This window comes from Manduca sexta, chromosome 13 (genome assembly GCF_014839805.1).
Source record: "Manduca sexta isolate Smith_Timp_Sample1 chromosome 13, JHU_Msex_v1.0, whole genome shotgun sequence".
NCBI classification, from domain to species: Eukaryota; Metazoa; Arthropoda; class Insecta; order Lepidoptera; family Sphingidae; genus Manduca; species Manduca sexta.
The window spans coordinates 6,162,564-6,183,426 of NC_051127.1; the positions used below are offsets into that span (position 1 = coordinate 6,162,564).

The 20,863-nt window shown below is 36.6% G+C and overlaps 1 protein-coding gene across 1 annotated transcript in view; it reads right to left on the reverse strand.

Annotated features, from left to right (window-relative positions):
* Positions 1-20,863, reverse strand: part of LOC115449323 (tubulin polyglutamylase TTLL5) — a 46,740-nt gene that overhangs the window by 17,849 nt on the left and 8,028 nt on the right. Inside the window, 4 exon segments of the mRNA XM_037438182.1 lie at positions 1,247-1,464; positions 1,946-2,085; positions 2,380-2,776; positions 2,778-2,985. Of these exon segments, the coding sequence (XP_037294079.1) occupies positions 1,247-1,464; positions 1,946-2,085; positions 2,380-2,776; positions 2,778-2,985 (963 nt within the window).

The following is a 20,863-nucleotide window of genomic DNA, read 5'->3' on the forward strand; positions in this document are numbered from 1 at the left end:
CTATCGCCGCTTTTATATGTATGAATGCGGTCTGCAAATAGTTTTAATGATAATTAGATTCTAGATAAATTCTAAATAAAGGTAAGCCGCGGCAGAAGTCGGGTCATATGGACCCTTAACCACTGCTGCAGTCTTTGAAACGTCGGGAGAGAGTTGAAATAGAAAATACCTAAAATCTAGTTTTGTGTAGTTACTTGATTTCAAGTTCATATTCAATATCTGATATCACAATTTTAGCGCACCGGATAATAACACCGAACTACGTAACGTTTATAGTAACTCTTCACATTAAACTAAACTGGATACCTTACGAGATTGCATCTTGTTTCATATCTGAGAACGCAAAATCTAGACGGTCGTCATCCGCGAAATTTTGCCGTATAAGATAAAAAAAACTATCTACTTTTTTATTGTTTTGAATGACGAGACGAGCTTGATGGTAAGCGATACGACCGCCCATAAACAGCAGAAACACGATCCAACACCTTTAATTACAAAGTATTGTTTGGTATTCCACTGCGCTCGCCATCCTGAGATACGACATGTTAAGTCTTATTATGTCCAGTAGTTACACTGGTTACAATGTCCTTTAAACCGGAACACAACAGTGACGACACACTGCTGCTTGGCGGCAAAAATAAACATTATATCTTCTCACGTGCCTTATCTTTAATCTTCACAAACAATTATAAAGCCTGTTAAATCTTCAAGCAAGTCTCTTGAGGATAACTTTGTTTACAGGTACAAAACATTAAGACACTTTTATTACATCATTTTCCAAATAAGATCTAAGTCTTAAAGTATTATACTCACGCCTATATCATCAAAGGGGGCAGCAGTGCTAATCAGTGCCGGATTTATATTTTTTATGAGTGTAGGCCACTTTATTTCCACCGGCCCATTTAGGTACGTATATGTATGTATGTAGGTTCCTAAAATACTTAATAATTTTCCATTTGTTTTTATTATGGAAGGCACTCAAGTTAAATAAACGAATGATTAATTAAATTGAGTGAGGGTCCTCTCAAATTTGCCGCCTCTATTAGGGTGCCGTCCATAGGCCGCGGCCTATACGGCCTATTTGCAAATCCAGGACTGATGCTAATGGTGCACGTGATTTGCATATTTAATTGCACTCCAGATACATAGAGGTCTATCGTCATATCGTGTAGAAAATCAAAGTCAACCCATGAAACGAATTTGAAATACCAAGATTCGCTCACCAGCACCACAATCATGAACTGACCTTGGGAAATGATTGACCCGCTGGTATGGCGACAGCGACCTCAGCACATCGGGCTTCGGATGAAGACCGGACCACATGAGATTGAAGTCTTTGGAATCCGACACGGTCTCCTGCAGACCGTGGGCCTGGAGCAACCGGTGCAGGAGCTTCGTCTCCGTGTTCACCAGCTTGTACGTGATCTTGAGCAGCCTCGCCGGCATGTGGGTGCTCTCCAGGACCTGAGGAAACTACTGTTGGGTCATGTTTAGAGTTACGTATTTAAAACCATTATACAAATCATACTATTGTTCGTGCAACCAATTATTTTTAGACGCAACTTTATCAGGACTAAGTAATTAAACTATGAAGTAATCACACTAAACATTCTTGAGCTTGAAATGCGGTGGTGTACTAGTCTTTTGGAATACTCGTTATATTTTAAGAAGTCATATTTTTTGCTCCAGCAACCCATAAGATATAAAATCTTCTTCTACCACCGGTCGTTTGCTTACTCCAATGTGCAGTCGGCGAAACACATTTAATGCACCTTGATAAAAGATTGTGGGCTAAGTTTCCACGACAAATCTACCTTTTCCGGAGATACCAATACCGGACAATTCGTGGTAGAGAAACCTACAAAGCTTTGAAGTACTATAAAATCCTCATTCCGATACGTAAGATACCATAATATTAATAATCTATAACGTTAATAATTATTACCTTAACACTGTCAACGTCCTTCACGAGGAGATGCTCGGAGTCGTCGCTGTCCAACACTGGTGACGCTATCCTCTGGGTAGGACCGTTCTTGCGTTTGTTCTTGCCTTTACACTTCTTGCCTTTTTTGTCTTCTTTTTGATCTGAGGAAGAATGTGACTTTAATTGAAGATGTAAAGCTAAAGTAAGGTGACCACGACTCGGCAAACGTAGTGTAGGACGCCCTCCAGCTAGTTGGTGTGATGATCTGCAAAAGGTCGCTGGCAAGAACTGGATGCGACAGGCCGAAGACAGGGTAAAATGGCGCAAATTGGAGGAGGCCTATGTCCTATTGGACAAAGATATAGGCTGATTATGATGATGCTTAAGTACATATTATTTGAGGAATTGAACATCCAATAACCCGGTACATTGATTAGTTTACTGATGAGACTAACCTTTAGCGGACTGCGGCGGCGGATCTTCAGGTGGTTTTATATTAGCCGTCGTGTTCTCTATATTCAAATGTTTCTTGAGCGTGATCTTGCTCAGATCGTTGAGCACATCCTCGATGTCCCTCTTGTGCTCCCTGGGCTCATGTCCCTGTTCCTCCACAGACTCGGTCATCGGCACCTCCGCCTCACTCACGTGTCGCACCACGTACGCCTGGCCTTGATACTTAGCACCGTTGCCGAATGTCTCCATAACATCATGCATTATAGTCTTCGGTCGCACACTGAACGCGTGAGGCTCTGCAACCAACCGCCTCGCCATATTCTTGGCTTTGTTCAGCAATATTGTCGTTCCAGTATTGTTGCCAACTGTTTTCGTCGTGGATTCCAGCGACGGAGTACGGGGAGGCTAGGACACATGATCTGAACACCAGAACAGCGCCCTTCGATCCATACGGGCCGCCCGATATCCAGTCGGATATGGAAGCTTCATTTTCCTTTTCGTTGGTGGTTGCATCATCGTCATTTTTTCTCATGCTGCTCTTATCTGTTTCAATTGTAGTCTGAAGGCCCGATGTAGACGGATTTGTTGTTTCTGGTGATACATGTGGACTGAGAAATTGGTCAGGTTATTCGAGGGCTGTGGTAGGTGAGTGGGTGACGTAGTGCGTGGTCGATGCAGGTGGACGGTGCGCTAGGCGCAGCGGTCGAATGGGCAGTGAGCCGGACTATTGTCGAAGTTAACAATGTTTGAAGGTGACTAGGCTTGGTAATGTGAACAGTATGAATAGCTATGCTATTTGTATTCGTAGATATGGTGGTGACGTAAGCTAGTGGATACTTGCAATTGTAATAAAAACGTGTGATAAATCCGCTTCTAGTCTAATTTTATGATCGATTTTGGTTTACTTATAACCTTGTCATTATTACCAAAACATCCAGACGCAAAAGAAATAACACTTAAAACTGTTACATACAACTCCAACAGGGCGGCATAATTGTATCGACTGTTATGGGGTAATCATCTCTCGTCATTCGACATTCTATTGGACTCCACTCTACTACCATCAGGTGCAATGACGTCACTTTGTAGTGCCCACATAAAAAAAACAAGACAAATAGAATAGCCATTAAGTTTAGTTTAATTGGAACCTTAAACAACCCAAATAAAGTCCAATACTGTATTTAGGCTACAGACATCGCAACTAAACTCGTATTTTTCCAAACTTAGCTTAAACAGAATCAGAATAGCAAATGAAGGTTACATTACATCTTTAAATACAAAATACCTTATCAGGTAAAAGGCACAACTAAAACATTTGGAATAGCACATCAATCAGCCGACAAAGCATCAAATGCAAATATACGTCTGAACATATCGTAATGAATGGGACCATTGTGGGACATACATGGATACACCGTAGACAGTCGTTCAAGTGGTTTATGGGTCGTAAACTGCGCGGACACCGACAAAACTATTCTGCCGTGCTAAGCGCAAAAGCTGTATGTTAGAGAAACCTTATTTCAAGATAATTGAAGTTTTTTTAAATATAGTTTTTTATGTAAAACTGAGATAGAGAAACTCTTTTAAGTTTTTTTTAACAAGTTCTAAACAAGATACCGTTATTTTGGTAAGTTCATTGGATGGGTATTTCGTTGAGCTATCTGACAACATAAAAATCAAAATTTAATTTTTTTTTGAGATACCGCTCAGAGCTTAGCACGGCAATATTGTGGGTTGCAAATATACAGGGTCATTTTGGCATTTACTTACAGCCATTTGCAATAAAAAATCCTTTTTTCGATCTATCTTAAAAGTGAACCAATCAGAACGTTTTTTTTTATTGGTTTATTCCCGGAATCTGATTGAAGATTCAGATTAGGGTCGTTTATTGAAAACTGTTGTAAATGAAACCACATACTTATCTTCTTGAAATAACTCTTTACAATATATTACTCGAACCGTAAATATCTATATATATATATATATATAGGCGTTTGTTGCAGTTAAACGTCGACAAACTAGGCGTTAGGTCATCCGCTGTTTATTTGTTATTCATTATCCAGTTATAAAGTCGAGGAGCAGTATTTGTAAACTACAGAGCTGGATTAGTCATCAAGTGTTATTAGACGAACGATTCTTCAGTTTTTATTACTATAGGTATTTAATTTTAAAGAATTGAATATTTGAATCAGTGGCAAATGCAGTAAAATCTAACACATAAAATAAACTCAAGGTATTTCATTCTGAAGTATAAGCGGGGTGTTCATTCGCAATAAGGCTTTAGCACCCACCCTGGGCCGTCGCGTGCGTACCCTCCCCTTTTAACACTGCCAAAAAGTGAACACGTTTAAAGGTTTACTTCACGCATCTCATTGCCTCCTTAAAAGCGCCTTCCCCACCCCAAAACCACTGTTTCTCAGACAAAATCTTGCATACGATATATAAAAATGAATCCCTATTTCCCGTGGTCACGCCATCACGCTTGAACTGCTGGACCGATTTCACTATTTTTTTATGTTGTGTTTGTTAGTGTCAGGAGAAGGTTCTTATGAAAGAAAAAATCAAAAATTGCGCGGAAAATTAGAAAATTTAAGAAAACTCAAAGAAAATATTAATTTTATATAACTGTCAATTGTTTGAAATAACTGTCAGCGATTGACATCTTGCGCGATGCAAATTATATCATAGTTAAGACGGGACAACGTCTGTCGGGTCAGCTAGTAAAATATAAAAGCGTAAGTTTCGAAAAAAATGAATATCAATAAAAAGTAATTTTAATTTTATAGGCCTCAATGCCATTACTACTACTATAAGAGAATACGTCGCAGCGGCAACATCACACTTTCAGTCAGAAATACATTCATAAACAAGCCAAATTTGTACTAAACTACAAAATTATAAAAATCAGACTAGTAAATAACCGTGGCTCTCGGCTTGGAGAGATTCATTAATCAGCGCAATTTATCCGATTATTACAGTAGTGAGTTTAAAGATAATAAATGGAAAAATTAAAAATACGATAAGCAATACTCAATTATTGTAGATTTTTATATGAGATTACATTATTGCAGATATCTGTCAATAATGATACAAATTATACGTAATTGGAGTGGCGTTTGATAAACTAATCTATACTAATATTATAAAGTAATAAAGTTTGTGAATTTGTTTGTATGTTTATAAGGGGTAATCTCTGGAACTACTGAACTGATTTTGAAAATACTTTCACTAATAGGAAGCTACATTACTCCCGAGTTCTATAGGCTACTTTATATCCCGAGAAAATATTTATCCCGAATAAACTTTCACGCGACGGAATGCGTGGACACAAGCTTGGAGCTAATAAATAGACACATCGCTAGACAATGGGGGAATAAATGATATAAGGTTCTTTGTCATATTTTTTGCATAAATTGGATTATATATATCACAATATTTAATGTCATTTTCCCTAAACATTTTCAATAAGCCCGAATAACAAATAAAGTAGGAACCATGAATATTTTTAATTTTTACTAACATGAATATTTTAAATCAATTTTTCCAATACAATTAAAAATACAACGATTTGGCTGAAGAACATAAACAAATTGATATTATGAACAGCAACTCAGCAAAGTTTGTAATATGTTTGCGGCAAATACTGTTTTAAAACAGTAAGTAAGGAAGGTTAGAAATTTAATATAGTATTAGAAAGCACTTAAGTTGGCGATTTCGTCTAACCTTTACATTTAATACAATAAAATTTTAGCATGTCACATAATTAAGAAAATAAATCTGAAAACTTAGTACAAGATTTTATATTGTACCCATGAACATAGCTTTACAATTTCTCATTCTAAAATTGTAACCTTCGGTGTTCTAAACTACCGTAGCAATACATCAAACAGCATCCACGTTCAGTTATTGCAGTATTCTATTGAAATAAACGTATATAGGCGTTTGATGCAGTAAAACGTCGACAAACTAGGCGTTAGGTCATCCGCTGTTTATTCATTATTCATTATCCAGTTGGATAAAGTCGAGGAGCAGTATTTGTAAACTACAGAGCTGGATTAGTCATCAAGTGTTAGTAGACGAACGATTCTTCAGTTTTTATTACTATAGGTATTTAATTTTAAAGAATTGAATATTTGAATCAGTGGCAAATGCAGTAAAATCTAACACATAAAATAAACTCAAGGTATTTCATTCTGAAGTATAAGCGGGGGTGTTCATTCGCAATAAGGCTTTAGCACCCACCCTGGGCCGTCGCGTGCGTACCCTCCCCTTTTAACACTGCCAAAAAGTGAACACGTTTAAAGGTTTACTTCACGCATCTCATTGCCTCCTTAAAAGCGCCTTCCCCACCCCAAAACCACTGTTTCTCAGACAAAATCTTGCATACGAAGAAATCTCCCACCAAGACCCTAGCACGTATGTGCACATTTTATTTCATTTCAAACACCTGTAGAATGTCCGCCAGCTATTCTGATTAAGCTGTGCAAGCTATTAGATGTTAGTTGATCAATTGAACAGAAATAAAAAGTAAACGGGCGACATGACCTCGTCCAACAATGGCTAGTCTATTTCATCAATGTACTTACAATTTCTTACCCGCTTCTAAATATACTATGCTGTGGAGGAGTGTGTTTTTATTGTGGTAACAATTACTTTGTTAACTAACAAATAGTTATTTAGTTCCATTGGCTACCATCACTAGTTTAAGCCGATGGCTGGAACCTATGCCACAAAAACTTGCCAATTTTAATAGTGGTTGATGAGGTTTAAAACTTTGACCTGTAAGTAAAAGCTTTTACGCTTCAGACAAAGAAGAATTCAACGCAAGCGGAGCCGGAGCAAAGCTAGTCCTACTAATATTATAAATGCCAAAGTTTGTGAGGATGTTTGTTCCTCTTTCACGAAAAATCTACTGAACGGATTTGCATGAAACTTTACGGTTATATTGGTTATACATCAGAATAACACAAAGGCTACAATTTATAACGATTTTGTGTAATTTGGTCATAATCAAGTACCTAAGTCGGGAAAATAAATATGCCCGGAAAACTTCTTCACGGGGCGAAGTCGCGAGCAAAAGCTAGTAATCTATATTTGCCAGACACCAATACTAATAAAATATGTTTTTATCATAATCAAAGAACGGAGCGCAATCGTTGAAATCCATTGAGGTCAAGGACTCGGAGTAACAGCGAGTGCACTTCATATCCATTACGTTAAAAATCTTGTAAAACAGTGCGCCAAATGTAGGCCGGCTGGATTATCTGACGCACGAGACAAAGCACTTAATTCGTTACTTCTCTTAGCTAAAGATTGGGTTAACACAAGATGAATCACCACATTTGGTCAAGAAGACATCGTGGCAATTGTTATGACAAATTGTATGGAAAACGTGTTTCAAGAGAGTGAATCTACTTTAAAATAAGATGTAACGTTTGTAATTTTATTTGGTGAAATCGTTGGTACTACATTAATAAATACATAAGCATGGGTAAAATAGGTTATATTTATACTTATTTGACTACTTAAAAAAACAAAGGACGAGCGAAGAAGTTAAAACAGAAGCTCCAAAAACCTAAACGAAATTCTTAGATAACGAACACGACAACTAAAACTTTTACATGAAGTTTAACACCTAATTTGTTAGCGATAAAACTGTTACATTAACGAAGCATAGAAAGTAGCAATAGCGTGACGATGAGCTCCAAGAAGTTCCAAGAAGTTTTAATAGCTTTTTTGATAAGGAACCAGTGGAGACGGTACGAGTTCTTACCATTCACGTTTACAATACTTGTCGTTTTTGAACGAAAATGCGGAAGTTTTTCGGAAGATATGAGAGGTAGGTCATTATGCTACAATAAGAAATAACTTTTTTTATGATAATGACATATTTTAGTCTAAAATTTTGTTCTTTTATCCAATGTAACCTGCAAAAAAGTTTAATTGACTCGGGAATTCGATGCTTTCCACCAGACGTTGAATAGACGAATATGTAAAGTTGTTTTATCATTATCGGTCTTATAGTCGAAACAAGGACAGCAATAACACCCATATATGTAACTAGTCTATACACTTGATGATAAAAATTGTCTACTACACAAATTAACATCACCAGTTTTCGGTGCATTAGAATTTAAGACGAATGTATTATCAAAACTCAATAAATCCAAAGAATTTGCTTCTTTTATACAAACAAACCTAACCATCTAACCGACTGTGTTCTCAAACAATGTTGTTTGCAATCAGAGGCGCAACCGGCAACTAACGAGCGTTTATTTACTTTATCCATCACGTAGTGTTTAGCTTTGACCTAATGACTTATTTAGAATCTAGTTCCTATTATTAGAAAATATTACACTTCAAAAATCGTCTTTAAAGGAATTGTAAGCTATTTCCAATTTAGATCTTGATAGTATTGTAACAGAAGTTTTTTTAGACTATGTAAAATTGCTATTAGAAGAAGTTTAGCTAGACTCGCGATTAGAGATTTCTTGAGACTTTTTTATAGATCCACGGCAAAGTGAGCCTGCCTAATGGTAAGTGGAGTGGGGTTCAATAGAACTACTAAATGTAGGGTGGGGTACTAAACGTAGGTTCTTGAAAATACGTGTAAAAATTCAAGTCTCCATTTGTAGCATCTGTTTGAGCCGACAACTAGGACATTCAAAATACGTGTAAAAATTCAAGTCTCCATTTGTAGCATCTGTTTGAGCCGACAACTAGGACATTCAAAATACGTGTAAAAATTCAAGTCTCCATTTGTAGCATCTGTTTGAGCCGACAACTAGGACATTCAAAATACGTGTAAAAATTCAAGTCTCCATTTGTAACATCTGTTTGAGCCGACAACTATGACATTCACGATAGTATATTTTCGAATAAATATTTTCTTAGGAAAATAAACTAAGACAATGCCTTAGTTAACCAAAGATTCAAAACAATCGTGTCCACAACTTGACCCGATTTTTACATCTCAGTAAGGTCGAGCCTATTGGTATTCGTTCTCAACGGAGCATACGCTTGAGATTTGATCCTCATTAGCTATTCTGGTGAAGTGTTCACACCACGTCTGTGCCGTCAGTTGAATTATATATCATTAGAATCCGCTGCCTTTTTGTGCAATCTAGCTCACAAGTTCCGTAAATGCGCATAAACTGTACCACCAAAGTATAAAAACCCTTTCCTTATAGACGCTATAAGAAAGGGAAGGGAATGCATGTTTAACTACAAAACACTTGTTGGACAACAAAACAATGCTCGAAGACATAGAAGTTTTACTCCATTACCTATAAATACAAACCGTCTTTAAATAACAAATCTCTTGGTGATCAAGTGCAGTGAGGTCATTTTACTGTGCTCGAGTATCTATAAACGGTAGTAATACAATTCAGACCTTATTCCTGCATAGGAAGATATAAGAGTCTTATTAAAAATATATTTTGAAATCGTGAAAGAGACACCGATAAAAACGGATGTATACACCAACATGGTTGTGAAACGATCAAGCTCCTAAGTAAAGATTAAAAAAAAATCCAAGCCTTTGCAATACAAAACTCCTAGCAAGGAACAAACCGGAACAAAACAGTGACTACACACTGCTGTGTCGCCAATAGACATTAAGGTACCTACCTAGGCGGACTCTCACATATGAGAGACCTACCACAAGCATCAAGAACACTTCTTACTATAAAATGATACAATATAAAATCTATTATACAATTTATTTTCTCATAGATCCACCAGACACCGTTTACCCTTAATCTGTGAAAGGCAACAGGCAGGCCACATTTCATGTTAGTATTCTTCACTTCTGTATTTGTTGAATACCTCTATTACCATAGGTATCCTATTAAGCATGACATAAATACATAAAAAACTCTCTAAACCCTTATTAAACCATTTCTCACCACATTACGCGTGTTTACTATTCGACCTTGAAGCAGCAAAGGATTCCCGAGTTATTACGGTAATAAATGTTACTGAAAATAAAATAGAAAGGGAAGGTGTGTCTATTCACGTCGCGCGACACGTAATATATTGAGGGTGGGTTATTTATGTCATACACTAAGCTTTGCATACGGGAACGTTTTGTATATGGGAAGATATGAGAGTCAATGGTATCATTGAGCAGGATGCAAAAGACCGGGCGAAATGGAAAGCAGTAGGAAGGCGGACCCTTACACCTAGGTTTGGATAGTCGCCAAGCAAAACAAGACTAAGCTTTGTATACTGTTGCGGTTGCATTTAAGTCCATTCTGATAAAAAATTACATATAGAATTTAGGGATGATCAAGATAGCTATAATATCAATAATATCAAGATAGATATTATTAAGATAGCTATTACTATTTTTTTTTCAAAATGCGAGCAGTCCTTTTATAGAAAAAAGCGGACAAGCAAAAACAATCTCTGTACTTTTATAATAAGAGACAGAATTATTATAATTGTCGTATTTGATACTTTTAATCAAAGAGTGCTAAGATTATATAGAGCGGTCATTGGAAAGAATGTCATACAAAAATTTGCGCTGCGATGGACCGTGAAATAGCAAAACACCAATGTAAATTACTTCATGTTTTTTTCCATATCATGATTTGCACGTATTTAACATATAATCAATCTTTCTATAAATATGTTATTTTTGTATTAATATTTAAGGTGCTATGACATCTGGTCACACGGATATTTGAAATGAGACAACTCATTACCAATTGGTAATAACTTTTGGAGCACAAATTTGGCGCTGATGTCCGGTCTATAATTAAATATACTGTTTAATGTCTTTGCTTACTTATTTTAATCATTTTTTAGTTACTACATATAACATTAGTATGTAGTCATCATCATAATTTCAGCCACAGGAAGTCCACTGCTGAACATAGGCCTTCCCCAAGGTAGTTAGTATCTAGTATTAATGATTAATTAATCTTTTCATTCACAGGGTGTTGACAGAAACCAGTGATAAGCGAGATAAGACATTACAGATGGCGTGTACAGTATAAGCCATTAGGTATAAATTAATTCGCATGACCAACTCTACTAGTTTTTGCACTGCTACCAAGTTAGTTAGTTTGAATTATTTTCGAGATAGCTGCTTTTTGTTACATAGAATTTATATTTTTATTTATTTATATTACCTTGGTAACTTTATGTGTTTTAGTTTTTAGATATTTGAATATAATTTCATATGAAAATAGCAGCTCTGTATTATAATACTGTCCTAATGCTGGGCACGGGCCTCCTCTACTACTAAGAGGGATTGGACCTTAGTCCTCCACGCTGGCCTAGTACGGATTAGCAGACTTCAAATAGCCTCAAGATTCTTAAAGAGAACTTTTAAGGCATACAGGCTCTTCACGATATTTTCCTTCACCGTTAAACAAGCGATAATTTACAAAGAATACATATCTTACCAAAATAAAATACTATTAACGGACATTTGCATTAATATTTGATATTAATGGTTTTTGTAGCCGGTTTCATTTTTTTTAGTTATGAAGCAAACTACCGATATCTTGTTCCAACGGCAAAAAAATGTAAGCACAATTTTCAGTTCAATTTATTCCCACCTAATAGTGTTAAGTGGCAAAAACTTATAGTAAGAGCCTTCTCTCTACTACGAGTATAACATTACAAAATACTTAGTTTTTTGACCTCAATAAAAACCTGATTACATGTTCTGTACCGCGCTTTTATTCTCCGAATATGGTGGAAGTGGGAGGATGTCAAGTTTCGGACAGGTAGGAATATTGAACTTAGCCCTGCGGTAGTAACGCGAATAAAACAAATTTTATAATCGATTATTATAATTGATGAGATTAATTCGATTATCATTGACATTGATAATCGATTAATAGGGGCCGTAGACAAGATGTCTTTCTACAATCGTCAACGCTTTCTACAATGTATGGGAATGACATATCCTATCGATAAACTTATCGATACGATTTGTCATTCGCATACATTTTTGTTTTCTATTAGTGTTAACGATTGTATAAAGGCATCTTGACTTTGGTATCAGGTAAATATACATATGTCTGTATGAAAGTTCCACAATATTCTATTGGATAAAAAAAATGATTTTGCGTCACTACGCTTGGCATGCGGGTTGGCGACTGCAGTAGCTGGATTGTTGAACGGATTTGAACTGCTCTAGACCGATGTTGCTTACTTAGGGAGGCCTACGTTCAGCAGTGGAGGCCGCCAATAGGCTAATTTAATAGAGGTCAGATAAAATATCAATTATCCATTCAATAAATATGATCTGTCGATGAAAAATTGGATCTATTCTCGGTTACAAATGTGAATGATTCATGATTAATACACCGTAATTTAATGAGGCAAATGATGATATCATTGCTCCATTCAATGTTCCCTACAAGGGTACGAAAGTAGGTTTCATTACAACTAAACACGGTTAGTATTATTACCTTCATTCTACCTATATCAATAACAACTATGAATTTTAAATATTCACCGGGCAATATTGTTTTTCCGAGGGTTATCGATAATTGATGCCACGGTTTCTATTTGTATAGAAATCGATAAATATGATGCGAAGGTCTGAGGTTCTCATGCGGCACTGTTATTATTTTTTAAATCGAATAATAATTGAATGGCGAAGGAACAAGCACGTTTTAATATTAAAATTAAAGAACGAAGCCTTGATTTAGTTTCAATACGGTTACAGTATTCATAGTTAAGAATAATTAAAGGTTGAAGGACACACATGCCAATACATGCAATTTGCTTGATTAAAATTTCACTCCACCTAAATCGAAATCGATTAGTCCTATAATCGATACTTTCCGAAGGTCGAAGTTCGCACGAGTCTAAAACTTTTAATGTGGTTATAATTACTTTCTTATCGATCAGTAAATCGATTATTTATTTATCGAAGGTCGAATTCACACAGCTGTGGGTGGTTGCATTAGTAATTAATTTGTATGCTGAATGGCTACTACAATGTGAAGCCGCTTTGTACGGTGCTATTTATCATTTCAAAGGGCGCTATGAAGAGAGTGTCTGGACGTTTATTTTAAAGTTAATTGAGCATTTCATCATCCCAATGAGTGGGGTCGACAGTACATATTTGAGATATGTTATCAGTGGAATTTTTAAGGCCTCTTTCTACCTGAAATTTGTTGGAAAAATTACTTGTTCTCTGCTAAAACCTTGATAAAGCAAACTAGGATAAAGCATTTTAATGTAGATGCCCCTCAAATCTCAAGCCGAATGTTACGATTACAAAAAAAATTCCTTAAAAAATACATCATTTTATCAGGCTTTCTCTAAATAAAAGCAACAACAATTTTAATCAAAGTTTCCGAGTAAAAATGTATAAGCACAGTGTGCCATAACTTCATATCCGGAACAAATCTGATAAGGCTATTAATAAAACTCAATTTGCATATGTTCAGAGGAAAATATACCATGGCTTAGAAAATAAAAAACGATTTTACTTTTACCCTATTGCTACTGGTAGGACATATTTTATATCCGCCTGAATAGCGACCTTGTTAAAACCTGCCATAGTGGCCCAAGTAAGTGTGTTGCGCTCTGGGACCAGCCTGTGTATCGGGTCCCAACAAGCCGGCATAATTGTGTCGACTGCCGAGGGGTAATCATGTCTTGTCATTCAACATTCTATTGGACTCCACTCTACTACCATCAGGTGCAATGACGTCACTTTGTAGTGCCAAAAAAAAAAATTAGCCATTACATTCACATTGCCCTGGGCGCATAAAAAAAATTCTTGCATTTAAAAATTATCATTATTATTGCCGAAATAACAAATGCATTACAAAATGTAAAGGAATGAAAGTGCAGCTAAAAATAAAGGTGAAATGTGCGTTGAAATCACATCCACAGTGGCCTTTTCTGAAGTAATACACGCCTTTTGTACTCTATAATTATAAAAGGACGTGTAAACGTGCTCTTAGTTGCGTACCGTAGTTTTTAATAAACGATCCAAATCACCTTTTCTGCAAACCGTCGCGAAAATGGAACAATCAGGTCAAAGATTTTATGATATGCTTAAATTACTTATTTTGATTGGTTATTTCTCGGGAACGGATCAAAGATTGAGATTGGGATTGGTAATTGAAAACGACCGTTACATAATTAGATATTTATTGCAATGCGGAAATAAAGTAAATTTGTGTGTTTGTTTATATTCAAGTGTTATAATGGGTGGTCTTAGGCTGTGAAATTTGCGTAAACGATGCAAAAAACCTTATGTTTTTACAGAATTAGGCTGAGAAGCAGCCAGTGGAGGTCGGCTCAAGCTTTTCACCATATCAGGAACAGCCACTGTGACTTCGTTAATTAGCCAGTTCTGACGCTGACTACCTATTACTTTACTGAAACATGCTTAAGGTATTATAGTTTGATATATGTATAGGTAATATATATTTTTATTTTGTTCCTCATAACTATAACTTAATGTAAAATCTAAGTAGGTATCAGGTGCTAATTCTATGTTGTTGTTTTTTTGTTTATATTGTCTTCGTTTTTGTGATTTCAATGTTGTTTGTATTTAAAATGCTTGTCCTGTATACCTATTATTGTAGCGGCATTTAGCATGATACCACATTTATGTAGTATGGTAATCAAATTTATGTACGTTGCGTGGACGTTACGAAATAAATAAAAAAAAGTGCTTCACGATTGGTCAATAACTGACACTTTTGGACCGAAAGTGAAATTTGACCAATCAGAATTTGTTAGATCATAAATGACGTATTTAATTGGTTTATTCTTAGCATTGATCAGTAATAAGCGATTCTGATCCTTAATTCAAATCGGCTCTAAGTTTACCCGATATAAATGCATATTAAAATATAAAAAATCGCGTGTCATTTCTCCTATCTAACCTTACTGGCGATACCCAAGTAATGCGATATCCCGCAACAGTCACTGATTAACACAACAGGGGGACTAAATGAGATCGATGGTGAGGACGGCAAATGTTAAGCATGTTTCTGATTTGTTCTTTAATGCATTAGCTGTGTTTTTAGCAGGGGGTAAAAATGAATGGGTCACGTGATAATATTGTTGAGCTGATGGCGTCTGAAGTTAGTCTTATGGGTTCATGTATTCATATTAGAAGGGGATAAGACGCGTAGAGAGCGAGTAAAATTAGTGCTTTGGAGGATAATTATTGGCGGCATGTGTTAGTATTGCAATATTATTTGATAATAATATGTATTATATAATGCAGTTGAAGGCAAAACATTGGAAAAATTATTTATTATATTTGATAATAGCTTATCAAAATGTCTATTAAATCCTTACTGTTTAGAATTTAGAAACTTATCCTCCATAACAAAATTTAATATACACGCGTTCGACACGGCAAGCATTGTCAGGAGATTCCTCACTTTGGATCCCTCACCACTGGTGGCTTGGGCATTTAGCTTCGCCATCGGAGGGTGAATATTTTTTTTATATTTTTATATGCAAGATATATACAAAATGTAAAAACCAACTTTAAAAATAAAAAAATCTATTTCGACCTAACAAAAAAAATCCATAATATTTCACAAGCAAAACCGCGTCCATGCTTACAAATCAACCCTCCAAAAAGGACAGTATCCCGTGACAACTGGCAACGCGTTGAGTGCCGGCGTATCGATCAGCGTCAGAGTCCCAGGTCCCGGAGGGAGCGCCCTCAATAAGGGAGACAACCGGATGTTATGACCGAGGTTATGTCGACGGTATTGTATAAAACGATACCTTTTTGATGGGGTTTATGCATTTTATTTGGAAAAACGACTATTTATTTATAAATGGAGATAGAAATGGCGTCCAGATGTATGGTAAGGTGATGGTTGCGAATAAATTAAAAAATGGTTTATAAAACGATATTTTTGAACAGTTCTAGAGTTCTTGACCTACAATTCCAAAACTTGTATAAATTACAAAGATATCTGTGATATTTTATATTTACTTTCTAGAAATAATGATCTTGAATATTTTAAATTAACAATATTATGTAAAGCTTATGTAAAATTAAATTGACAGCCAAGTTGTAATAATTACTTTAAGTATTGTATTCGCTGAATTAATAAATTCTTTTTCATTTTCCATTATGCACATAAAAATTTTGCTTGTCAATATAATTGACAAAAGTTGATTTATTAGAAACCAATACGTACCAACTTTTTCACAAATAAAGAATTCATTCATTCAAATGGCACCATTTTGCTCGGGGTAATGGATTTTCTTTCTTCGGGTTTTTTTATTAGTGGAGTGGCGCCCAGATAGACTATCTACTAATGTTTAGAAATAAATTAATTATCCCTCGCTATAAGAATCAATTATACCGGATTATTAATTGGTGTTCCTAATGAGATAAAATCTCTCAGAAAAACACAAAAAAAAACATTACTAAGAAATATCGCAAAATAATTGGAAAACAGAGATTATATTGCTTCGTGCGTTTATCCTAATTAACATCAAATCAATTCCTAAATCGGACTCAGAACTTAAAACACCACTACCTAATGTTAAAAAACGACAACAAGGCAATGAGTAACACGCAGTAATTATTTAAATTTACGAATACCTGCAGAACTCGTCACAGTTTTTGCTGATGACCCGCATTTTTGTATGAATATAATTCCATCAGAAACAATCGAATGACTCCTGAAACCGTTTCGTACGTGACACCAACGCTTTTGTGTAAATAAACGAAAGATTCATCCACAATATGGGTAAGTGTGATCGTCATCGACGAAATGGTATCTGCACATTCTGTGATGCATATAATATATATATTTAAATGACCAGTGGACAAAGGAAAAGATGACCTAACGCACTTAGATCAAAGTTTGTATAAAATTATTGTATCCAAATTCCTGCGAATAAATCCTCGTTACAAAAAAAACAGTAAATGAGTAAATAAAAAAAAATATTATAGAGCACTTTATTAAATTCGGAGTTACTAACATAAAGACGGTTTCAGAATGTTTTCATGGATTTAATGTAATAGCCAATGTTATTTGGACGTCTTTAATTTAACTAAAAATCCTAATAGATAATGTTCTAATATAACCCAGAAGCTTCGTAGACAGAAACAAACTAGTGGGCAACAATGATGGGCAATATAGCGATTTCATCGACCGAAAGAAAGAAGTATTACGTGACAAATATTACATTTTCAAAAGATAATCTATACAGTAAAACATATGAGCCAGTGATCATGACGACTCCCAATTAATCTAGAAGACAGCGACAAAGAAAACGCTATCAAAATCAACTTATAATTCTATTGCTACTACGAAAGAATACACCGACATATACAACAGCACATGTCCACGAGGCCCGAAATAACGTTTTATGGTTAACAAACCGTTAAGATGTGAAATGGACGACCGTATCGTAGCCGTTTATGCGCCGAGGTTTATGCGCAGTCTACATCATATTTGCAAGATCGTTAGCCGATTTATTAAGGTTCCACCGAATTTTCTGCTTTATTATTGCTTTGAATGACGAGACGAGCTTGGCGTTCGCTTGATGGTAAGCGATACGACTGCCCATAAACGAGAGAATCCTACAACTTGAATTACAAAGTATTGTTTGGTATTTCATTGCGCTCGCCGTCCTGAGACATGAGATGTTAAGTCTTATTATGGCCAGTAGTTACACTGGCTACAATGTTCTTCAAATCGGAATATAACAGTGACTACACACTGCTGCTTGGTGGCAGAAATATACATTGCGATGGTACCTACCAAGGCGGACTCTCACACATGAGAGACCAACCACCAATTTCAGCATTTAATCAACCGTATAAAAGTACTGTTATGATCATTTTGGAAGAGTATTATAGCCAACGTAAATAATTGTTAGGCATTGAGAATCATGTTTTTTATTACAGCAATATGTTTTTTTTGAGTGCCTCGGTGACGTAGTTGTATCACTGCGACGCTGAGGTCTCTGGTTCGATTTACAGGTCGGGCAGCAAGATATTAGTTTTTCCTACTCAGTATCAGCCCTGAATTCGTGCTCGATATGGCGATAGGCCGCCCCCATCACATCATTGGACGAAATACTTGCGACGAAAACTGGGTGTACTAGTTGGGCCTCTGCCTATCCGTTTGAGCATAAACGGCGTGAGTTTATTATTACATATTACGTGTGTCCGAGGTATATTTTTATTTCACCCAAACCTTATTTTTCGAAAATTTCTTCAGTGTCAGAAATATGATAATTCTACTGTATTATCAGAGACCAATATAACAAGAACTCAAATAGGTTCATCACGCAGGAACTCAGAAAGCTTTATTTATGCACTCAATCTGGTCCCTCGGGCCTCCTATCTCCCTTGCCCTCTTTATACAGAATGTATCGTGAATAATACATTTCCCGAGGGATTGTTTTTAGTAAGATTTTCGAAGATCCTATTACAAAATACCATATATTTGATAGAAATGTCATAGTGACTGTATAAGAGTATTGTATTTATCTGCTGGTGGTAGGATATATTTTATATCCGCCCGAATAGCGACCGTACACAAGCCGTTAAAACCCACCATAGTGGCCCACGTAAGTGTGTCGCGTTCCGGGATCAGCCTGTGTATATCCAGTTCCAACAGGCCGGCATAATTTTGTCGACTGCCGAGGGGTAATCATCTCTCGTCAGTCCACATTCTATTGGACTCCACTCCACCTACCATCGGGTGCTGTGGAGTCACTTTAACGCGCTCGTAAAAAAAAAATGTAGTGCAAACCCCGACAACCTTGCTAGTTTAGATATATTGCATCCCGGTATTTTATTAACTCAGGAATTTTGATGCCGGCATAACAAGTAAGTCGGCATAGGCAATTTTGATGACGTCTGCCTACATGACACGGTGGTCACAATTATATTTAGATCAATACAAGTACAATACTAGCCAATCAATAATTTCAATACCGTGCCAAAACAACTCAGAAACACTGAACATTTCCGCAACCGGAAATCGAACACGGGTCGTCGTCACGCAGCGGTATTATTAAGCCGTACATGTATGCGCAAAGAACGCAATTCCAAAATTAGCCCGTCAAACGGCCGATGAATAAAACCCGAAGCGTTTCGGCGCTCACCCGCGTCGCACACCACTGAATCACGCGGTGCAATCTAATATAAATATATAAAACAGTTCCCTTTTCTGCCTGTCTGTATGTTATCGATCGTCTCAAAATCTACTGAACGGATTTTCATGAAATTTAGTATGGGGATACTTTAAGACCTTGGGAAGGTTATAGGCTACTTTTTATTCCGAGAAATATATGTAGAGCAGGACTTTCTATCCCGGAAAATTCCTTCACGTGGGCAAAGCCGCGAGCAAAAGCTATCTAATGTAAATATAAAAGTTTCAACATGTTTAGATGTTTTGAAACGAAACTGATGAATTTGGATAATGGGCACTCAACACAACCAGGCCGAGTTCTAGATTAACAATGACTCTAGGCTTTCTTCTATTGCATAAATATGGGCCTTTTATATTGGGAAAGTCCTTCAAGTAGGCAAAGCCGCAAGCAATACCTAGTAATATAAATGCAAAAAACTTTGGACAAGTCTGGAGGTTTTGTAACCTAAAAACTACTGAACAAATTTATATGATATATGTACAGGTAATAAAGTCTTTGAACTCTTAAGGGTATTATTTATCTCAGGAAAGTAAACGTATTCATTATACATAGATAGAATCACGCATTTTTTCTTTTTCAGAGGTAGGCAGTATTGTAACACAATTACATTTCCCCACCTCATTAGGTCTCATATAAGAGCTAGCCTATTGCTTTTTACGGGGAACTATTCTAGACTTCGGGCTATGCTGGGCCCTTATTCTGTATGATAGTGTAAACGCGTAACGCGGCCGTGTCATGTTATCTTAGAGAAATGTGCGTGTAATGGTATTCTGTAAGCCAAATTTCTATAGTCCTAAACATGCGTTGTGTTACGTGCTTGTTACGTACTGTTAAAATAACGTGCGGGATAGAGAATAAGGCCCCTGAGAAGAAAACTAAACTAATCAGGAACGCTTTATATCTGGTGTTTTACGCATGTTTAGCCACAAACATACACTACCATGATCTCTCCCGAGGCAATTCTCGTGCGCTTGGTCTCCACACCGAATGCACGCCCAATCCCATGCACGGAGGACATTCGTCGACGCCCTAGGCACACAGTTAAGTGAGTATACCTCATGGTTGCCAATTCACATTTAGGCCTATGAGGGCTCGCGAACAGCTCCTGGTCTTCTTCCCTCCTCCCAACCTAAGATTATCCTTCCCAGCTATCACCTCCAAACTTTCCTCCAGGGCCCTGCAGTCGCTAAGCCTTGGTTTCCAGTACCTCATTCGTAGGTTTCACCCGATATTGACTGGGTCCGATACTAAAAACCCTAGTATGATAAATAGTACCTAACTACACATTTCTAGGGCATAGCGTGCTTGCAGTTCGAGCGGATGGTGGTGCGGGCTCCGATGCTTTGC